At 28.5% G+C, this 17880-nt stretch overlaps 1 protein-coding gene across 1 annotated transcript in view; it reads right to left on the bottom strand.

Annotated features, from left to right (window-relative positions):
• LOC129972906 (CKLF-like MARVEL transmembrane domain-containing protein 8) overlaps positions 1-11011 on the bottom strand; it is a 41732-nt gene extending 30721 nt beyond the window's left edge. Inside the window, exon 1 of the mRNA XM_056087217.1 lies at positions 10593-11011. Within this exon, the coding sequence (XP_055943192.1) occupies positions 10593-10769 (177 nt within the window). The 5' untranslated portion in view covers positions 10770-11011. The remainder of the gene's footprint in view (positions 1-10592) is intronic.
• Between the last annotated feature and the right edge of the window lie 6869 nt (positions 11012-17880).

Here is a 17880-nt window from a genome sequence, read left to right as displayed (position 1 = left end):
GTCTTACTGGAAAATGAAATTTCCATCTAAACCCAAATGTTTAGAACTTTCCTTTAGATTGCTGCGAAGTATATCCAAGTAAACCGTGTTATTTATAATGCCATCTACAAAAATTAAATTTCCTAGCCGAATGAAGCCATGTAACCTCAAATCATCACGGAGTCACCATCATGTTCAACTGTAGGACGTAAATTTTTTGGATACAAAGCGCTATTAGGCTTTCTCCATACAGTAAGATGGTTGTCACTGCCAAAAATGTTGAGGTTTCTTTTATTACTAAATATAGATTTCTTCCAAAGGTTATTGGTCTTCAATTGATGAGTTTTTGCAAACTTCAAATGCTTTTTCTGAATTTGCAAGTTGGTGAACGGTTTCTCTCTAACAATGCTACTTTTATATCCAGCGTGTTTAATGGCATTTAGCACAGTTTCAGCATTTACACTTCTGCCTATGATTTGAAAACTTTCTGCAACAAGTTGGATGAACCATATGGTAGCAGCAATCTAAAGGAAAGTGTTAAAAATTTGGGTTTAGATGGAAATTCCATTTTCCAGCAGGACAACGACCCCAAACAGAATGCACGTAACGTCAAAATATGATGTCTTTTTCATTGTAAACAACAGTTACACACACCACCACAGTACCCTGACATCAATGCCATTGAATATTCTTGGGGGATACTCGAAAAAGTGGTCAAAAATACAAAATTAGAAAACAAAACCCATTTAAAACAAGTGGTGAAAGAAGAATAGGGTAAAATATCTTCAGATACCACCAAAAATGGGTCGAATCGGTACCATGACGTTTAGAGACCATTATAAGAGCCAAAAGACATGCAATGTAATAGTGACACTTTGTTTCTATGCGTGATATTGCAAAAATTTCATTGGTGTATTCTCAATTTTTTGAGGCAAAATTCTGCGTATGTTTATTTAAAATGCTTCTGAAAATTTTCAATTTAGAAATTTTTCGTTGATTTTTCTTTATTTTTACTCTAAATTAAACCATTTGTTATGTGCAAAAATAAAAACAAGTTTACCCTTTCCGTTAATGTGTTATTTATATTGAAAGTCGCATTTATCAAGTAAACGTAAGGTGTACTCTCAATTTTTTGAGCCACTGTATTTCTAAAAATTTCATGTAGAATAATGCTATCTAAATAATTCAAAACACATTACAAAACCAGTGACATAAAATTATCGAATACGGTTCGTACTTAAAGAAGGATCAATTAATATTCATACAATGACATTATACATTACACAATAAGCTATTTTCTAAGCTCTTATGTAAATGACAAATGTAAATTATATTTAGCGAACAATTATTTTTAATCTAGAGTCGATAATATATCGACTTTTGAAATAAACTTTTAAAACACAAACGATTATTTCTTGAAAACAGAAAAATTATAATCCGAAATTAACTAAAACAATGCGTAAAAATATGTTTTTAGGGGTAATTATGCGGCCTCATGGAAGTTATTCTATCATAAATTTAAATTCACTACTTCTTTTTAAAAAACCAATTATTAAGAATATGTATCATCTGAAAAATCTTAACTACAAATTCTATTTCACAAAAAAAATTATATGAAGGTGAATGAAGTATTTGAAGGTTTCCTGGTATGATTCAGGAATCTAATAGATCGTTTATAGGAGTAATATAAATTTTATAGATATCTTTTCTTGTAATAGTAAACCCAAATAAAAAACAGGTGAACAAAGTGTAGGTGAAAGAATTTATCTGAATTGTGTTACTCGTGCCATTTGTACATAGTCATAAAATCTTAAAGGACATTTTTCTAACTAGGTAAGGTTTTGATAACATTTTTTTTTTTATTATTTAGGCGTATGTTATTTGCTATAGATGAGGTTCCAGATTTGGAAATGTCTGGACCTAATTTCCTTGTACAAGACTAATATCAAAAGAAAGCATTTTTTGTTATGTTTTTAGAGACAATATTACTCGCAATGTAATTCAGAATAAGCCCATTAAAAGGAATATTTTCATTTTGTAAAGACGTAATTCAAATAGAATTCGAAAGCATGATAAAATTGAATGGTGTAAGACCAGCAGGCATGTTCTTTCTTTGAAGTACTCATATTCAAAAAAATATATAGCGTGTTTTGTATTTAGATTTTAAAAAAACGATTATTTGTTTGGACATCTTTTTGATGAACTGATTGAGTCTAAATTTAGATAGAAATCTACAATTAAGTGTGAGAAGAACAACTAACAAAATTTATTTTCTGATATATTTTATTTTTGAATAATGTCATTTATAATCAAGAATGGGTTCAAAATTTTTAACTGATCTATGCTTTTAATGTAGAAATCATATACCAGAATTTACTCATTCAATTTGTATTATAATTAATTTACCACGTTTAAATACATGCGAATGGACAGTCAATCAGAAGATAGATTTGGTTAATATTTTGTATAGATCTACAGTTCTAGAAGTACAGCTATTTATTCATTTATCAAGCTAGATATCATTTTATAATTAGCATACTAACAAGCGAACAGAGAATCGTACTACCCGTTAATTAACTTCATCCACAATTTGGTAGATGTAAAAAATTTCGTGTAGAGATCTCATATCTAATTTCATCCGTCTAACTTGGTTCATTTTTTAATCACGTTTTTTCGCAGACGATAAAAGTAAATTAACGAAATTCTAATAGGTTGTTTTTTATGATGCACAAAAAAAAGTGAAGAAATTTTTGAATGTTAAAGAAAATGAGGGAAAAAATATTTACCATTGAGTATAATAATCATTTTATTATATTATCAAATAACTAATAATTGAAATCAGTTTTTAATATTAATTAAATATTTACAATCAATAATATTTAAGAATAATAGTGCACACAGTGTACAAGAAGTTTTTACAGTAATCATAAAGAAATTTAATACAGTGAAAGTAGTAATACGATATTTTTCGTTCTTAAATATGTCAGTTATCATGATATTCGATATCTTTCTTGATTTAGCAACGCGGATTTTATGAAATTCAAGTCAAGTTTTTCGTTTTTCTCTTTGGTTATAGAATCTATCCCGCTTTAAAATCTTGTTCGAGAATGGCTATAATAGCTATTTCACTTTAATCAAAGTATGGGTATTTTTCTGCTTGTTCTTCACCGCTAATTCATATGATGTCGTAACAGTATTTCAAAACAGGTACAATAATCGTTTGCACGAATTCCAAGTAATCGGAAAATCAGTTAATCGAAAAATATCCCTAGTTAATATCGGATTAACGGAATTCGTGTTTTTCTCGAAACTATGACTAAAGTAATGCCTGATTTAACTACAGAAAAAATCTGAAATTCTTAGCAACGGTTGAATGCAATTTCTAAGCAAGAGACAAGGAATTATATGATAATTCCTATTTATATAAATAATTAATTCTCATTTATCACTAAAATTATTTAACAGTTTACTTTGAAGAAATAAGTGCATATTAACAATCCGTGAATAAATAAGCTTTTTTTAAACCTAATTCATTATTTTTTTTAAAGAAATGTTTCAAAATTATTTAATTCTCGTTAGTAAAACAATACGTTTTTCATTAAAATTTGATAATAAAAATTTTTAAAGATGAAACTAACTAAAACAAAAATTTTTTGCTAACAAACTCTACAACTTCAGATTTGAAAAAGTTTTTGAATCAGAGATTATTTTTCTGTAAGATAACCATATTCGAAATTATATGACAAACTAATGCAAAGTCGTACTCGACTGCATAACGGTTTATCATTTTGATATATGCATAAATTTAATTGGCGAAATAATTGGCTAATTATATAATATTCTAAAAGGAATTACTAAAAAAGAGGTAAAATCATACAAAGGAAGTTTTTAGATTAATTTTAAAATACTGCACAAAATCCTTAATAAGGAAATTAGGAAATAATGACTGCTTCATTAGTAATGTTACATAGGTGCACCTTTTTTTCGACAAACAGCAGCGAATATTTTAGGAAAAGATAGTAAATAATTTATTTAATCCTATAAAATAATTAATAAAAATATAATGATTTTTAATGATCCACATAAACTTAGATCTTTATTTGGTAGGGTAGGTAGGTAGCATTTGACTTTGATAGTCTTGCAGCTGGTGATATTAAAAATTAAAAATATATATATTGATTTGAAACAATTTATTAATTTTTCACATCCTGACTCTTATTATTTTACTGACACAGATATACTATTTAGTTCTTTCTTTGATTAAATTCTTCGTACAGGGACATTCAATAGAAAGCAAAAAAAAAAAAAAAAGAAAGAAATGAAAGAAAGTAAAGAACATCAGGCGCATGTTGTTTTCTGACTAAAACTAAATTTAGCATTGTTTTATTCCGAGTTTATCGAAGCGAAAATAAGGGCAAGAAGAAGAAGCATGTAAGAAAAGAAAGACAGAATGATCATTTTATTTGTTTCTTGATGCGTTACGGTTACAGTTTCAGTCAAGGTAATTCAAGAAGAAAGCATCTTCCATTTCAAAAGTTTTCCGTTCGTTTGCAAAGAGTGGGCGTGGTATTGTTGTAAAAAAACAGGGAACAAAATTTCAGCAAATCATCTGCGCAACTTTTTTTTATTATTATTTTTAGTTCGTTTTCCATGATCTCTTAAACAACATTATTTTCTTTCCCGAAAAACATCCCTCAAGAAAAAAAAAATCATAGCATTTAAGAAAGGTTGAGAGAATTATTTTTTGTTTAAAATGCCTCATAATCTTTTTCCTTTAATTCTTTTTTTTAAACTTACTTTCGATTTTATTTCGAAGTAATTAGGTTTATAATACAATATTATTTGCTATAAAATGTCTTAAAAAATCATCTGAAAATAAAACTGATTTTTTATTCTTTAATAAATTATGAAAATCAAATTTAGAACTTTAAAAGAAAAAAAGAACATCCCTAGAATTTCTATAACTGATGTTTTCTAAAATATTACTAAAAAGCTATTGTTTACATATTTAATAGCATTACCAAAAGTAATAAATATATTGTATGTCATTATCACTGATGCCTTCCAAATATAAGTTATTCATTTCATGAATGTTCAACAGTTATCTAAAAAATTTTTGAAACCACAAAAGTGTATATTAAATTTTTTTCCACTTCCAAATTTCTGAGGTTGTGCAATTCCACTTTTTTATGGAAATAGTAATTTTTTTTTGTCTCCTTCCCCTACCAAAAAATTATTGTATTTGTTTGTAACTTAGATAATCTTAAATAAAGATTAAAATGAAGAGAAAAAGAAAAATTATATATCGGAATTTTGATGAATATTCATGTTATAGGCATCCGAGAGTCATAATATGAAAATTTTAAAGTTACACCTATCAATTCAATGTGATGATTCCAAAATGTAAGACAGCAGTGAAAAACATTGATTTAAGGATTTTTTTCCAGAATAATGAGTCTCTATCAAATTTAGGAATATATCTCTTTATTAGTTGACTGTATGTATGAGTATTGTGATAGAAGGCTGTATATACAGTAATCTTTGTATTAAAATTAGTAAACATTGTCCAATTTTGAACCAAATCATTCAAAAGATGGAATATATGTTTATCTGTCCATATGCATTAAATAAACAAACCAAGTAGAGTGATCTTCCTGTAATTTTCTTTGGCAATTTTTTGACGATTAATCGCAATGGTTTTCATACAAGTAGCAGAAAACTTAATATGTATTTTTGATGCATTTCTTTCGATCGATTAAACTCAAACTTTTAAATTTGACTCAGAACTGCAACTGTAGTCACAAGATCACATGCAAAATGCCGCTTTATTAAATCGTTGCAATTTTGAGTTACAATTTTATATGCATGCGAAAATACAAACTAATAGACGATTAACTGTTTGTTCAAAAATTGATATGAATCTACATTTTAGAATTCTAACTAAATATGTGAAATTTATCTAATTATATTTTTATGTTTTCTAATTATTATGTTCACTTGCACTCAGTAGAAAGACATGCATACGTATTAGTGCTGAGTTTTGTTTAAAATTTGATAGAAATATATTTTAAACGAACATCACATTTGGTGTAAAGACCACGCATCGATTTCCATGTATCTAAATCAAAGCGCTTTTTAATTATCTTTGCCACAATTAGACAGATATAATTCCAAAAATATGTTTTTCCGACTCATGGAGATCTGAGACGTAAAGATACGTCAAAATCTAAAAATCGATTTTTTTTTTTTTTTTTTACGGTTACAGTTTTTTCATTGCATGCAAGAAAGTAAAAACAAAACGAATAATATACAAAAAAATAACGCTTTGTCATTCGATTATAATTTATGCGCATATCATTATAATCAAGATATGTTGATATGTTTTTAATCGTTGCAAAAATGAAATGCTTTATTTGTAAAATGCAAAGGAAGCAAAATTTCGTTTTACAAATTGTTTTTGGTTTTGAAGAGGATTGTGATCCCTTGAGTGCACATGTTCCTTCGGGAAATCCTTTCATAAAGTGATACTGCCATCGGAGTTTATAAATTAAAACATTTTAATATATATATTAATGACGAAAAAGAATGTAAAGAAGTTATGCCATTTTCCTTTTCAAAAGCAAGGAGTCGATCAAATTAAATTTGTTTGTAAACATTCTAATCAACAAACGCTCATTGAGCTTAATTTGATTTATAATAATTTTAATCACAGACAATCAGATAAGTAATTTTTTGAATTAAATGCATACTTATATGCCCACAGATTATATAAAATATTATTACTACTCAAGGTGTGCAATAAACATAATTTATCTTACTTGTAAAAAATCTTCAATTTTATCACTTAATTATTGTTTTTCAATGCTATGTTATAATATATTAAAACTAATTTTAATAATTTTTAATTTAAAGTTACAATTTATTAAATCTTTTAAAATTATGGCATTTAATTGAATTTGTATAAAAGCACTGAATATGCAGTCGTCAGAACTGTTTACCAAAATCTTGACTATGTACCTTTTCTTTTATTTGTACGTTTTATGTCAGTTCTTTGAAAGACGTATTAACGATGCTTTATTGTTGATGACAATTTGTATGAGCTATTAATATTAAAATGTTTGATTTGTTGTCGGCAAGCGGTCGAAAATACATGCATATTACTTTTAAATGTACTATAAAATTAAGCCTAAAACATAGTATTCTATTCATAAGTTAAAAAAAATCTAATGGTGTAATTTGTTTTATCCTCTGAAATGCCCTCTATCCTAATTTAAGCTAAAAAGTTGTGTGCGACAAAACTTACTACTTGGTTAAAGACCAAAGAGAGCTCTAAATGATAATATTAAGACGGATGATACCAGAAAATTTTTTAAATGCGAAATGCAACTAAATAGTTTAAGATTTGATTTGAAAAAAAAAAAAAAACAGAAATAAATAAAAAAAAATATTTAAAGAAATTGGTTGAGATCACACGACCCTTTCACTAAAAAGCGAAAATTCCTCATTCTGTTTGCATTCGTAACACAATGGAACCTGATTAAGTTCTCAAATTATCTGATAGAAGATCTTGCTTCGAAATAAGGATGAGAAATTTACTCGGTCGGAAACAGAGCAGAACCTTTGTCTTGAAAGTGGTAATTTCGCAGTGATTTAGAACGCAGGACAGATTTCAACTCATCACTCGTAGAGATAATAATTGGGATGATTGCATTCGATTGCTGAAAGTAAACACTGTGTTACTCCTAAGCAGGGACATTTTCGGCTTATTCATCATAGCAAATTCCCTTTCAAATTATTCAGATGGACATAAGATAGTCACAGAAATACATCATGATATTAGTTTAAAGCATATATTGCATTGTACAATAATCATAGACTGACTACTCCGACCTGCCCTAAGGCACACGGAAAAACTTCAATGACCGGACCGCCGTGACAGCAACACTAGCGGGAACAGTAGTTGAGTCCTAAGGGCCATTACCGGCCACGGTACAACCCTTCCCTGAGGCAGTACGTCCCGTCATCGATGGGAGGTAGTCACCCTTAAGCTTTTGTGCACCCTCAAGGGTGGAGAGGACCAACCCCCATACCGGAAGCTTCTCATTCTCAATTACGGAGTGGCCCTTCCACCGAAAGATTGCATTTTATAACAAGAAACATTGAAATATTTCTCACATTTATTATTTTATTTTTACTTAAAGGCCAGTTGCAATTCTTAGTATTCCTATTCAAAGGACTGCAAAATAAAAATTTTAAAGAAGCTATGATAACTCTAGGTTTAGGGGGAAACATTTGAAATCATTTTCATTTAGGAGATTTCTTTTTATCTTTATATACATTTATTGTCTTTGGCGTGTTTGGGACAGTTTCTACTAAATTTTAATATTATTTAAGGCTTAATTAATGGACATTTCTATTGTAATTGAATTGCTTAAATACTATGGGATGATACCTACTTATACCTATACGATACCCATCTTATCTAAGTTCCTTTTCGGGGCTTTTTCGTCAATTTGTTTTCTCTCATCTCTTTACAGCAAAAAAAAAAAAAAACTTAAAGTATTCTTATTGTTTTAAAATGCCATCTTTGCAAAAGGAAAAAATCACGTATATCCAAATTTTTCAATGCATAATACACAATGCTTAACACATATAATGAACACACATATAATACTTTTAATACACAATGAATAATACACAACCCACAATTTTTTCTGCTACAAAGATGACATTTTAAAACTACAAAACGTATTAACTCGATTTTCTTTTTCTCCTTGGCCACTTTTAACAATAACTCAAATTCAGCATTCATACGACTACAAGTCCCCCCCCCCCACACACACACACTTTCTCTTCTACAGTGATTTAAAAGAGAAATTTAAAAATAAGATCTCGATGTAATTATACAGCTAATAAACATTCTTCTAATCAGACAGTGAACATTTCGTGCCTCAGCCATTTTCACTAATGCTATTTAGTGCTGAGTATTAGGGAAAAAAAAAAGACTCATATATTAGGTTTGTCACATTTCAGTGTAGTATTGACCTGGACAATGCAGAATTTTTTTAGAATTTCCGTTATAGGAGGATTAGGATAAGCTTAACAATAGCATTTGAAAACGGAAATAAGAAAATAAATATAAAGAAACACGAAAACTTGGGTTTACAGGGATTAAAATTTGTCATTTTCGATTCTCAGCATGCAAATAGTTTCAATTACTAAAAATCGATTTTTATTTTTATTAGAAAATATCATTCTAAATTTTCTTTAGTTAAAAAAATATAAAAAGAATAGTTTTATTTTAACGAATTTTGGAACAGAATCCTAGCATTTACATTTTTATCAATTAATAAACATTTCCGAAAAATATCATGATAGATGTTGAACTGAATCAGTAAAAATATTTTTCTTGGGAAAAAAAAGTATTTACATTTTACTTTACTACATCATTTCCTGTCAATAGGAAAAATTCTAAATTTGAAAAAAAAAAAAAAAAAAAAACTCCAAAGAAAACATGTTTTCTATTATTATATAAAGTTACTTCGCAGTGAGTAATATTAATTTAAATATGTTTGTATCTGTTATACATATGTTGAAATACTTTTTATTCATTTATTATAATAATTTCTACAATTAATTTCATACATTTCGCTCGAACTATTGCAAAAAAATGTTAAGAAATATATACATTAAACTTGATATTGGAGCAAGTGTTGAAATTGAGATCAATTAAAATTATAATGATCAGAAAACCGGAAAAAAATAGATATTTCCCTCTATAAAAAGCACGGCTTTTATTTTAGAATGCAATAAAGTAATAATTAAAATAATAATAAAGTAATATAGATAAAAAGTGATAAAATAATAAAATTTCCATAATTAAAGCAACAGTTTGATTCATAACAATAGTTTCTCGTAAAATTACATTTGGCTAATGAATTCTCATTTCGAAAAAAGTAAAAATTTGATTAAAGTTTAATTAAAAATTCATCAACTGCTTAACATAAATATTAGTTCAATTTATAAACGTGATATTATTTAAGAATATTAAGAAAAAAGTATTGCATTTGTTCTAGAATTACTTCACTCATTTCAACATTCAAATTAATTGTAAAATTTTCTATAAATAACGATAATTAAAAAAAATAAATTTAGAAATGAATCGTTAATTAAATTTCTTCATGATGGTGACGAAATAAGGGATTTTGTCATTAATGAAGAAAGTTTTTAGATAGAAAAAGTAAAGGAACGTGCTGGAAAGATGAGCATTTTTCTTTGCGAAATTTGCCATGTTGTATTTGACATTTATAAATAAAATATCAATTACATCTAAAATTTAATATAATATAAAACTAATATAATTTAATATAAAATTGAATATAAAAAATCTAAAAAAAATTATTTAAAAAAAACAGTTTTTTCTCCATAAATAAACAAACCGTTCTATATATTCGAAAAATCATGAGTTCAAACCAAAACCGAAACTACAACTCTACCAAAAGTTCGCTCTCCGAAACGGCGCGATTCCATGTTTACAAACCAAACGTGCGTAAAACTGATGGATTTACAAAATAAAAACGATTAAACTATTTATAGTAAAGAAGAATACAAACCAGTTGGACAAGCTTCAGAATTCCAGGAACTGTTCTGAAATACCAGGGATTCAGCTCCAGATTATCCGTTATCCCAGTAGACTCCGCTTTGGTGGTCACTTTTACTCCAACAGAATGGGATGTATCAGTTTTTCTCGTGTTCGTGGTTTGCACACTCGTTTCCGATGGCGCCATCATTTTTATTCCGAATCAGATTGTTCTTATTCGAAAAGGAGAAAGAATTCCAACAAAATCGTTTGCAGTTTAAAGAGATACTGCTGCGAGTTGAGTGGAGGTGTTCCGTTCTACTCCCTTCATTCCGCAAAGGAAACCTGTTCACCTATGGATGAACGTATGCGTGTGTGTATGTGTGTTAGCACCTTCGAGCGAATAGCGTTCGGCGATGTGTGACCATGAATAGGTTTTTGAGGAATGGAAGTGGCGTTCGACGCAGGTGGGAAATAAGTTTGTGTAAGGCGGGAGAGAGTAGGATTCGTGTTGTGCAACTACCTACCTAGACGAACGTGGGCTCCGTACTTTTTCTTTCAATGTAGGAGCTGTACGCAATCACGTTTTTTTTAAGGTATTGTTCGGGGAAGGGCAATCCGGTAGTATAAAACGAAATTGTTGTAGATGCAGAGTGGTTACTAAGAGATAAGATAGCATCTCAGGAAGTGTTTTGGATGCCTGTTTTGGGATTTGGAGGCATGTAAACACTGAGTGTCGCATCTTGAATGCTAAATGGTCATCGAAGGGCAGATATACGTGTGCTTTTCGAATACATAATACTCGCTATTTTGTGGAATTTTTATTGGAATGTACAAGTTATTTAGCATTTATGGCTAATTCTATTGTTTGTTCGTTCAAAAATGCATCAGATACAGAAATATTGTCTCTTATTTTATGAAAGTTTTCTGAATGTGAGATAAATATATTCAAACGGTTGTGGAATATTGGAAACTGGCAATTTTTTTTTTTAAAGTGTAGTATTTAAATGCAATTTCAATTAAATTATTTTATTTCAAACTTTTCAAAATTAATCGCAATCGCATAGTCAAGCGCTTTCAGGAGAATTTAAATATATCCTACAAAAAAAAAACTTAATTAAATTTTAAAAGCAACAAAAATTCCAAGGTTTTTTTTTTTGCTTTTTATTTTATTTTATCATTATTATTATTATTTTTTATTTATTTATTTATTTTTCTTTTCGTTAATTTTTCATTCTTTTCATTAATTTATTAAATTGAAAAGGATTGGGGCAAGTTTAAAACTTAGTTTAAGAACAAAATAAATAAAAGTCATTAATAAAAAAAAATTATTTTAAATATTAAATAGTTTGAATTTCTGAAATATTACCCTATATTCAGAAATGTTCAATCGAAATTGAAAAAAAAAATATTGAAATAATTTTTCATTGAATGTCAGATAGATAAAATAAATTATTAAATTTTGCTACTAAGCTAATGAGCCTTTCATTATATATCAATATTACTATTTTTTTACATTTCCGTTTAGAAATGTAAAAAAGAAACAGGAAGAAAGATGAGATGAGATCTTATCTTCCTGTGATATTATCTTACTCTTAGAGGCTTTCGAAATAAAAAGAGGAAGTGTTGCAATCTAAAGAGGAAGTATTGCTAACAAATTCAGTTTTAAAGAATTTCCAATGTTTCAAACTTTCTAGAATTCAAATACTTCCTATCTATATATGAACATGATAAATCAAAGACATAGTAAGCGTGAAGAAAGAAATGGATACGCAATCTTGGCAGCAAATAATATATCTAGCAAAAGACAAAGTCAAAGAAAATTAAGCCCCCATGTCTGTCCAACCAAGTGATGAGAACCAATAGCTCAAAAATGAAATGAACTTTATAACTGAAATTTGAATTATAGTTTTATCACTAGAATTACAGAAATGTAAGCGAAAAAGTTCTTATTTTACAGTAGGGTTTAAAAAAAACAATTATTAAATTGATCGTTTCCAAAGTCTGTAAATGTGGCAAGTAGTTTCTCTTTTTAAATGTCGGACACTCACAGAGCTTTTGTGCATGCGCCAGATGACTAATTTTTACCAAAATGGGTGAAATGAAAAGTAGTGGAGGAGATATTTATTATTTTCTAATTAATATATACAAGCATTACGCATCTCAAATTAAAACAAATTAGTGTGATATAAAAAATCAATATCAGAAAAAGCAGCTAAAAGAAAAATTAGCCTAATGAAATCATCTAGAAAAAAGGCTCTTTTTTTCTCTCATAGTAGAACACCCTTCTGCGAAGTAAAATCGTTTAAAAGGGATAGACATAGGTTTTGAAACGAGCAGTAACTTCTTTTTGAAACTGTATAATACTCATTTGAATTTGAAATTGAGCACAAGAGATTTAATTACAATCTTTAAAAAATGGTCGTTTTAATTCTTAGCGAAAAATCCCTTGTCGTGTGAATATTCAATTTGATTAAATCAGTAATTTATACGATAATTTGGAAATGAATAATTCAGCTAAAGAGCGATAGATTTTGAGTGCACAACTTTACCGATTGTGTTAAAAAAATAATTTGTTCAGTTTTATTATAAATTTATATAATGTGGTGAAACAAATTTCCTTTAATTGTTGAGTTTCCAATATAAATTGAACATAAAGCCATTTAATGCAAGCCATAGTACATGGGAAACAAAACATCCCTAGATTTTTTTTTTGTAAAATTGTAAATAAAATCCTATCCCATGGCTCCTTTAAAGTTATAAACGAAATCTAATCAAATTGCAAACCTCGGGATCGAACATGAAAAAAAAAATGCATTGGGTTCCGAAGCCCTAATCACTTCTCCATTTCTGATACGAATTTGTAGATCAAGTATAACCAAAGGTCAATATTTAGTTATGTAAAATTTGTGTGCAAAATCGCGTTTTTGTAAAAAAAAAGATACCTAATAGATAAAAAGAAAGCCTTATTTAAATATAAAATTTGATCCAACTTGATAGAAATTCCGAAATACACTAAATAAATAATATATATACAAATAAATAATATATATACAAATATTCCGAAGTAACGAAATAAATTTATATATATACAAGAATTGCTCGTTTAAGATAATAGAATTTTTTTTCGGAATTGGGTAGCCTAAAAATTGACATTTATCAAGTTCTAGAGAATGGAGGTTTTGACTATAACAATATTTACCCTATTCATGACTTGCAAAACGAAAAGAAAAATAATTGAAACAATACACTCACATTTTTTTATTGTTTCTGTTTTCTAGTTGCATATACAGGGTATCCCACAAGGTATGCAGCGTCTAATTTTTACAGGTTCGGATAGAACACATCAAGATGAGTATTTTGATGTATAACATGTGAGGTCCTCGATTATAGCCTCATAGTCAAATTACACGAAGAACGTTCATTGCGAATCCGACAGTCTGTATTCCAAATTCCGACGATTGCACAACATGGAAGCTTCCCTAGGTGACTATGCAAATTTGTGGCAACCAATGACAGGAAAAGCGCGTCTGCAAGTGAATATGCAAATTCCCGCATCAGTATATATGACTAGAAAACAGGTTTGATAAGAATGAGTCATGCGTTCTCTTTCGCTAAGAAATTATTGTACGTAATCGTTGGGGTTCTGAAATGAGCAAATATTCGATTGAGCATCGTGTTTTCATAGTGAATTACTTGAATTGCAATCATCAGTGGCTGTGGTTAAAACATTTGGCAATTCGGAATATTTAAACCATAGATTGATCAATTGAATTTCATTACGAAAACAGGCAATGGTATAGAATGGCCACCTTACTCTCCGGATTTTAACCCGTGTGACTTTCTTTTATGGGGACGTCTGAGAGATACAGTGTATCTTACACAGCCCTCAACATTGGACGACTTGAGAGCAGTAAATGAAGCCGAAGTTAAGGAAATTGGAAGAGATGTTTCGCAGAAAACAATTGCGAACATCGTCAGGTCATTTGTTTGAATAAAAGATATTTAGAAAATCTGTTGTATTGAAAGTTCTCGAAACACATTGATATTCTCTTGTTTCCCTCCCCCCCCTCCCTTATTTCTTGAAGTTTTCATTCAAGTTCAAGCTTCACACCTTAATTAGACTATGATGCAATATTCTGAGATCTCATGTGTTATACATCAAAATACTCGTCTTGATGTGTTCTATCCGAATCTGTAAATATCAGACGCTGCATACCTTGTGGAACACCCTGTATTTATACTCTAAGAATTACATGAAATAAATTATAACTAAACACAAGTCATATCATGGAACTTTTGATTGATTTGTCTATTAAAAAAATTATATATATATATATATTTGGTTTCCTAAATTTCTTTAAAAAAGTTTTTAAACATGCACATTTATTAGTGAAGATTTGTTTGTTGTTTTTATTTCATTTCACTTTTTAATCATTAACAAAATGTGCTCTACTGTCAAGCGTGTAATATTTCTCAGAGAGTCACAACATGAACTTTTAATAATTCGCGTTCATTTGACATCAAATACATTTTGTGACGTATGATTAGATTAAATTGTTTACTTTTTATCAGCTTTCAACGTATTTTGATGGCGCTCACATATAAGTGAACTCAAATATTATAATATCTGTGAAAACTGAGTTTACACTTATAGAAACACACTCATATAAAATACACTATAGTGTCGTTCAGTACAATGCGACAAGGCTTTCAATATGGAAATGTCCATCGCACACATGCGTGCGACGTGGCCACTTAAAGAATGCTATCTTTGCGTACAAGTGCGTCACATGAGACATAATATATTAATATATATGTTGCTGTTATAAGTATTATGAAAAACTAAAATACATTTTTCTAATATTTTCTACTAGATGACACCGCTGGCACGCATTCAAAATTTGATTAATTAACCGATGAATCGTAAATCATGCTCTGAATAAAATAAAACATTTAACTATTAAAGATACTCCACATTTTCCTAAAATTAAAAATTCTGACATATCAATAAGCAAGTAGAAAATTGATTACAAAATGCCCTTCTTACAAAAATAACACTAATCAATTCAAACAAAAGTGTATAAAATTTTTAATCATTTTCATCGGAAATTTCATAGCATTTCCATAAAATGCGTCTTCAATAATATAGAATTTTATAATTCAATGCTACTTTTATTCCATAAATTAAAAAATAATACTTTTACAAGATATCTTTGTAGATCTTTTTGCTTTGTTACAACAAGATTATCCGTATAATAAGGAAGAATTTATTATTAGAAAACAAATGTGTATGTCAATAACTCTTATTTTTAAATTATAATTAATAAAAAAGTATAATTAAACAAACATAATTAATTCATTTACTCTTAAATGAATTAATTATGTTTGTTCAATTATTAAAAAATATTTTCATTGAATAATTAGACAACAAGATTGTAAAAAATGCAATAAATAAAATGGGTTTTTCATTTTCCTTCAATATATATAGCAAACTGCATGACAAAGAAATTTCCGAAAATCGAGTCTTTCTTTACGTAGTTTGTAAATAGAGTGAAAAAGATTCTAATATATCTTTACATAAGACCATTTTCACCGTAATTTTAAATAATTTTAGCGCTGTGTTATTTAAAAAAAAATTTTTTTTTTTTTAAATGTATAATTACATATATAAGGAGCGTGTTTTATCTTATTAAACTAAAAAAGTCTTACGATATTCAATCCCGGTATTAAAATTAATTCCCAAATAACGTCTAAAACATAAGTTTAACATTATCTGTATAAAACTTAAGTACGTTTAATAATTAGTTTGAAAAAATCGTAGTTCTTTCTGAGATATTGCTAGCTCTCGTAATATATAAAACATTTTTAAAAAAATTAAATACTGTTTATTTTTAGTCTGAAGTACTGGTTCTGTTTTTTTATTGTTAAAAATGAATGTAAAAATATATTGTTATTTCAAAGCAAAAGACATATTTTTAAACTGAATGTTTTGTTCCTAAAAGGTTTCAACTTTATTATTTATCTCAGACAAGATATATATATATTATAAGTATGTTAAATGAAACTGTCCATCTCAAGACTCTCAAATTGTGGAATTGAATTTATCTTTATTTCCTTTTTTTGATTACTGAGTGATACTTTCATTTTTTAACAGCACTTGCTGAAAATGCGTCTTTACACAAATAAGAATCCTCCCTGGGGAGCACCTTGAAATGAGAATGAGATGCTTCCGGCATGGTGGTTGGTTCTCTCCACCCTGGAGGGTACACAAACAGGTAGGAGTGGGTCCTCCCATCGATGATGGGACGTACTTCCTTCGGGAAGGATTGTGCAGTGACCGGTGATGGCCCTTTGGACTGATCACAGTTCCCGCCAATGTTGCTGTTGCAGCGATCCGGTCATTCAGTTTTCTTTTTCCGTGTACTTTCGGGCGGGTCGGAGAGTCAAGATATGACTTACACAAATAAGAAGCAACTAATGGAATGAAAATTCTCTGAATTGAGCAATTAAAAATGGATTATTCGAGAGCCGTAATTCTATTGACTCCCTGCTGCGAAATTTTAGTTTTAGCAAATCATTCCAAAGCAGCTTAATCAGATTTTCTTCCACTTTCGCAATAAATCCAGATAAAGTAATAGAATTAAATAGAAATCAAATCTATGCAAATTTATCTAAGTAATCATTTTAAAAATAGTTTTCAATCAGTTATTTCTTATTTTACACCATCTATTCTTCATATTGAACTACATAACATAGAATTAAAAATAAAAATAAAATTTTTGAAATTATATGATTTTTCGCAGCGACCTTATTTGGAATTTGAAACTCTTCAAAGCATCGACACTCACACTTTAAATCGACACGGTTTATTAAATAGGTAGCTGCCTAAAGGCCTTTATTTAACTTACAATGGCCTTATATTCAAATGTATTCAATGAAAAATCAAATATCATTGAAATTTTAAAATCTTATCCATAGTCTTTTTTTTATTTTTTTCCCCTTTAAATTTTAGATCTTATTCATAGGTTTCTTTTTTTTTTTTTTTCATATTTTAAAATTCTTTTGTGAAATTTTTTGCGGTTGGCTTATTGAATTACTAGAGAAACTTTTTTTTTATCAGTCTTCTGACTATGTTAAAAATAGTTCTGTATTTTTTATTTATTTATTTGCCTTTTTTGCTTAACATTACTTTTAAATTTAAAATAAATCTTTTTTTATATCTATGATATTGAAACCAAATTGAGCTAAAAGTAACTCATAATGGCATATCTAACCCTTTAAAGGGCCATTTTTTTCTAGTCATATTATGTTAAAATATT

The sequence above is a fragment of the Argiope bruennichi genome, chromosome 6 (genome assembly GCF_947563725.1).
Source record: "Argiope bruennichi chromosome 6, qqArgBrue1.1, whole genome shotgun sequence".
Classification (NCBI taxonomy): Eukaryota; Metazoa; Arthropoda; class Arachnida; order Araneae; family Araneidae; genus Argiope; species Argiope bruennichi.
This window is presented reverse-complemented; position numbering and strand designations above follow the sequence as displayed.